The sequence below is a fragment of the Dendropsophus ebraccatus genome, chromosome 1 (assembly GCF_027789765.1).
Source record: "Dendropsophus ebraccatus isolate aDenEbr1 chromosome 1, aDenEbr1.pat, whole genome shotgun sequence".
Lineage (NCBI taxonomy): Eukaryota > Metazoa > Chordata > Amphibia > Anura > Hylidae > Dendropsophus > Dendropsophus ebraccatus.
The window spans coordinates 67,538,467-67,544,470 of NC_091454.1; the positions used below are offsets into that span (position 1 = coordinate 67,538,467).

At 47.5% G+C, this 6,004-nt stretch overlaps 1 protein-coding gene across 1 annotated transcript in view; it reads right to left on the bottom strand.

The window, feature by feature from the left end:
* The window catches only part of STK10 (serine/threonine kinase 10), a 77,364-nt gene extending 72,635 nt beyond the window's left edge, over positions 1-4,729 (bottom strand). Inside the window, exon 1 of the mRNA XM_069972318.1 lies at positions 4,488-4,729. Coding sequence (XP_069828419.1) covers positions 4,488-4,640 — 153 coding nt within the window. The 5' untranslated portion in view covers positions 4,641-4,729. The remainder of the gene's footprint in view (positions 1-4,487) is intronic.
* Between the last annotated feature and the right edge of the window lie 1,275 nt (positions 4,730-6,004).

A 6,004-nucleotide genomic window follows, 5' to 3' on the forward strand; every position in this document is an offset into this window, starting at 1 on the left:
ATCCCATCTCTCTGCCTGTCTCCCTCCAGGCCATGCCACCCGGTCCCGTGCAGGAGGGTAAGCACTCCTTATCTGCCGCTCACCCCCGTTGCACTTCCTTCCAAGAAGCTGCCCATGCTCTCCCACCCTCTATGAGCCCCTGTGGCTCTGTACCCCGCTGCCCGATCCCGAGCAGGACTGCTCATCCCCCCACCCAGTCACCCAGTCCCGTTGGGGTGAGCGCTCCTGCACGGGACCGAGCGGCAGGATGAGAGATGAGGCACAGCGGGGCACGGGGCTGCAGGGGCTCAGAATGATGCTTAATGGTGATTAAACTTTTTAAGTCTAAGGCCAACTTTGGTTTCATCACATTTGTCATTTTATCTAGTTATATAGTGATGGACTTGTCTGCTTATATATGCTCTATTGGAGAAATCCACGCCCTTTGGGGGTTCCCCAAACACCCTTTAGATGAGTATCAGGAGAAAATTGGGCCCTGTTCACATCATGTTAAAAGGATTGTCCAGGATATAATAATTGATAGCCTATCCCGCCAGTCAGCTGCTCGGTGCCTGCACTACATTGAGAAAGGAGCAGGGTAAAGTTGGCTCTGTCCCCCGTATAGCAGTTAGGGCAACTGGGGTACTGCAGCCTCAGCTCCTATTGAACTGAATAGAAGCCACCCCTACACAGGGAGCAGAGCCAACTGCTTCTGGCCGCATTCACACTGTGGTTTAGGCCCCCCTTTTATTGTATATGCTGGGAAAAGCCATGACAGATGGCATCCAGAGGCATTCGATACCCATAGAGACTCGATATAACAAAAGCAAAAGTATATCACATGGTAAATGTCAAGACAGTTGTATCTGTCACCCATATGGTATATTCATACATAATTGCATTACATATTATATATATATATATATATATATATATATATATATATATATATATATATATATATATATATATATATATATACACACACACATATATACACAAAATAATAAACTTTATACATACCTCTCTGCAGCCGCTGCTGGTACTTCAAAGACAGTCTCTGAAGTGACAAGCCGCTTAGCCAATCACTGGCTGCTGCGGTCCCATCAGAGATCGATTCTTAAGTTCACCGGTGGTTGCGGGGACCGGGCAGAAGCAGGGAGACCACCGGGAGCATGGAAAAGTGTGTATGAAAGTTTGGCAGATTATCACCTGGTTTAATATAGGGCCCTAACCCCTTGATAATCCAAAAAAGTATTATGTTAGACAGATGCTATGGTATTTTTCATGGAGCAGTGAGACCGCCATTTAACCATTTACTATTCCAGACGGTAATATAGTCCACAGATACAAACACAACATGACGTGAACCTTATTTTTCTAGACAAGCTAAGCAAACAATAAATGAGATGGGGAGGGAGGAAAGAAGGCTACACGCTGCTATTCAGGCAGACAATTGACTTAGGAAACCCCACTGCTATCTGACAGTTTGGCCTAGAACTCATTCTAGTTTAGAGGCCCTCGACAACAGATAGCAAAGGGGCGATAAAGACATTACGATAAAGACATTACATAAGTAAAAAAAAAAAAAAAAAAAAGAACAGAAAACTACACTGTAATATGCATTAAAGCATACCATAAAAAATAGTGGACAGTGCCCATTTAAAGCACCATTACCAATGTGATGATGCTTAGATCAAGTGCCTAATTTATTAACCCCCCCCCCCCAAATCCCACCATCAGGCATGTCAAAATTCAATGATCGCAGCAGGTCGCTGTGATTAGGACATATAAGAAGAGAGCGCGGCAGCAGCACCATCCATGTCAGTGAGACATGTAGCATGTCTCCCAGGGGTCCCCTGTGCCCTGAAACGCACTGTCCCTTGAGACAAAAAAATGTGTTTTTAATAGCCAGATGCTAATTAATTTATTCGCAAACGGACGTTTTGCGAATAAAATATTTGCATCTGGCCATTTTACGCCACCTTAGCCAGTGGGTCCACTTCATTTATAATTTTTCGCAACAAAAAATGACAAGGAAACCTACGCCAGCTCTGAGCTGGCGTAGGTTTCCTTGTGCACAGGATTTATGTAGAGGCAATGCGCCTCTACATAAATCTCCGTAGTGTCGGAGCTGTGGGGACATTTTTACGTCCGGAGCAAAAAACGTCGGACTTAATAAATGTCCCCCATAGTGATACAAGACTCCGGCCAACCATCAGCTACAGGAGGATGAAGCGGTATAATATAGTGATACAATGCTCCGGCCAACCATCAGCTACAGGAGGATGAGGCGGTATAATATAGTGATACAATGCTCCGGCCAACCATCAGCTACAGAGGGATGACCCAGAATCATATAGTGATACAATGCTCCGCCAACCATCAGCTACAGGAGGATGAAGCACTATAATATAGTGATACAAGGCTCCGTCCAACCATCAGCTACAGGAGGATGAGGCGGTATAATATAGTGATACAATGCTCCGGCCAACCATCAGCTACAGAGGGATGACCCAGAATCATATAGTGATACAATGCTCCAGCCAACCATCAGCTACAGAGGGATGACCCAGAATCATATAGTGATACATTGCTCCAGCCAACCATCAGCTACAGGAGGATGAAGCAGTATAATATAGTGATACAATGCTCCGGCCAACCATCAGCTACAGGAGGATGAAGCGGTATAATATAGTGATACAATGCTCCGCCAACCATCAGCTACAGAGGAATGACGCAGAATCATATAGTGATACAATGCTCCAGCCAACCATCAGCTACAGGAGGATGAAGCACTATAATATAGTGATACAAGTCTCTGGCCAACCATCAGCTACAGGGGGATGAAGCAGTATAATATAGTGATACATTGCTCCGGCCAACCATCAGCTACAGGAGGATGAAGGGGTATAATATAGTGATACAATGCTCCGGCCAACCATCAGCTACAGGAGGATGAAGCAGTATAATATAGTGATACAATGCTCCAGCCAACCATCAGCTACAGGAGGATGAAGCAGTATAATATAGTGATACAATGCTCCAGCCAACCATCAGCTACAGGAGGATGAAGCACTATAATATAGTGATACAATGCTCCGCCAACCATCAGCTACAGGGGGATGAAGCAGTATAATATAGTGATACAATGCTCCGCCAACCATCAGCTACAGGAGGATGAGGCGGTATAATATAGTGATACATTGCTCCGGCCAACCATCAGCTACAGGAGGATGAAGCAGAATCATATAGTGATACAATGCTCCGGTTAACCATCAGCTACAGGAGGATGAGGCAGTATAATATAGTAATACAATGCTCCGCCAACCATCAGCTACAGGAGGATGAGGCAGTATAATATAGTGATACAATGCTCCGCCAACCATCAGCTACAGGAGGATGAGGCGGTATAATATAGTGATACATTGCTCCGGCCAACCATCAGCTACAGGAGGATGAAGCAGAATCATATAGTGATACAATGCTCCAGCCAACCATCAGCTACAGGAGGATGAAGCACTATAATATAGTGATACAAGGCTCCGGCCAACCATCAGCTACAGGAGGATGAAGCACTATAATATAGTGATACAAGGCTCCGGCCAACCATCAGCTACAGGAGGATGAAGCACTATAATATAGTGATACAAGGCTCCGGCCAACCATCAGCTACAGGGGGATGAAGCAGTATAATATAGTGATACAATGCTCCGCCAACCATCAGCTACAGGAGGATGAAGCAGAATCATATAGTGATACAATGCTCCGGTTAACCATCAGCTACAGGAGGATGAGGCAGTATAATATAGTGATACACTGCTCCGGCCAACCATCAGCTACAGGAGGATGAAGCGGTATAATATAGGTGATACAATGCTCCGCCAACCATCAGCTACAGGGGGATGAAGCAGAATCATATAGTGATACACTGCTCCGGCCAACCATCAGCTACAGGAGGATGAGGCAGTATAATATAGTGATACACTGCTCCGGCCAACCATCAGCTACAGGAGGATGCAGCGACCATAGGATTGTGGAGGTGACAGCTCCTCTAATCCTGATCCAGCTGGGACCACCACCCCCTCTATGTACATAACTGGGGGCTCCACATGTCCACACTCCTACAATAGTGGTGGCACAACTACAACTCCCAGCACGGACAGCTGAAGAGCCACAGGTTGGAGAGCACTGGTCTACAGAGCATACTGTATTATAGCAGCATCTTACAATCCGCAGCAGAACCGCACACATATACAGCGCGTTACTACACAGGCACATAGGGGAAAACTATCAGAAGTTCTAGTAACACACCTGGCTGCTGTCTCCCCCATAGGGATGGCTCAGGAGATCACATGGCCCCAGACTATAGCGAAGTTACCGCAGCCTCTCGTACACTGCCGGCAGGTGTGTACAGAGCCCAGTGTCACCTGCACCCAACACGCGGCAGTGACAGCTCGGGCCCCACGTGTTACCCGGGTGTGTATGCAGCCCAGCAGCCCGCTCACCTTGTACACTTTCCCGAAGGCTCCATCCCCCAGGTCCCCGACTATGTCCCACACCGTGCTGGGGTCCAGGTCTCTCCGGACATGTTCATATTCCCGCAGCCTCTTCCTATCGGTGGAGAAGCGCAGGATACGACGGAAATTAGCGAAAGCCATGACCGGAGAGGAGCGCAGGTTCCCCGGGAGGAGCCGGTCACTCAGTCCCGGTTGGAGCTCCGGTGGCAGCCAAACTACTGTACACTGGAGCGCTAACCCCGAGGAGAGCAGAGCACTGCCGCTAGCCCCGCCCACTACACCGCCCGGGGGCGGAGCCTGGAGCCACACTAGAACCCATCCTGTGGTGGGCGTGTCCGCGGGGTGAGCGCTATAAAGGAGAGCCGCGCGGGGAAGTTATATTTTTGGATGTGAGAAGGTGGAGAAGTGCCCACCTCTGTATAGCGCTCCGAGCGCAGGTGCATGGAGAGGACCTCTGAATCCTCTTCTGTTATGATAGTCTGTACAAAAGTACAAGTGTGGATTACCTATAAAAAGCTTTGCTCTACACAGTCACTAGACACTCTACACTAGACCTTTTTTTTTTTTTTGTTAAAAAAAAATACTGTTTAAAGTGTTCCCCACACACACACACTTTTTTTGCTCAGTATTTTGGTCTTCATATTGCCACCAAAAGGAGGACCAAAATACTGTGTGTGTGTGAACATAGCCTGACACTGTGTGTAAATGTTAGTAAACAAACTTCAACATAGCACAACTGTGGTACAACAGCAGCAAAAAAACTATTTTTGTCACCATTGATCTCAATGTAAGTTGCATGTGACTTTTTTAAACAGCGTCAAGATAAAGTTTGGTTGTGTAACGTAGATGAGGTTGGCTGTCACGAGACCCTAGCCTAAAGGCCCTATTCCACTGAACTATTATCGGCCGTATTTGGTCGATATCGGCCGTTACGGTTGATAATTGTCCTGTGGAATAGGAAGCAACAATCAGCCAACATCGTTCATGTCAGCTGATCGTTGAAGTCGTTTGTTTTTCAACATATATCAGCGATCTGCTGCCGTCGCTCCGTGGAATAGGAGCGTTGGTAGCAGACCACCGCTACATCCTATGGGGCTGCCCGGACGATCAGCGATCACCCTGGCAGCCCCCCCACAGCTTTCCTCGGCCCTCCCCGGACTCACTGCTGCCGCGTGGAATAGCGGCGGCAGCGAGCGGGGAACGAGGAGCAAACAAGCACTCACAGCGCTCGTTGGCTTTTCACTATCGGCCCGTGTAATAGGGCCTTAAGGGTATGTTCACACATGGAAGATATGCTATCTTAGGGTCCTTTTCCAGGGCCCTATATGGGGCCGTGCAAGGACACAAGTGATCAGTGAGATCAGTGCTTGCCTTCAGAGCCTTCAGAAGCCACAATTAATTCCGTGGCCAGGCCATATGAACGATTACATAAATGTGGGGCCATTTGAATACATTGCTGTTGGCTCCACATCCCCTGTTTATACATGAGAGCCCTATAGCAATAA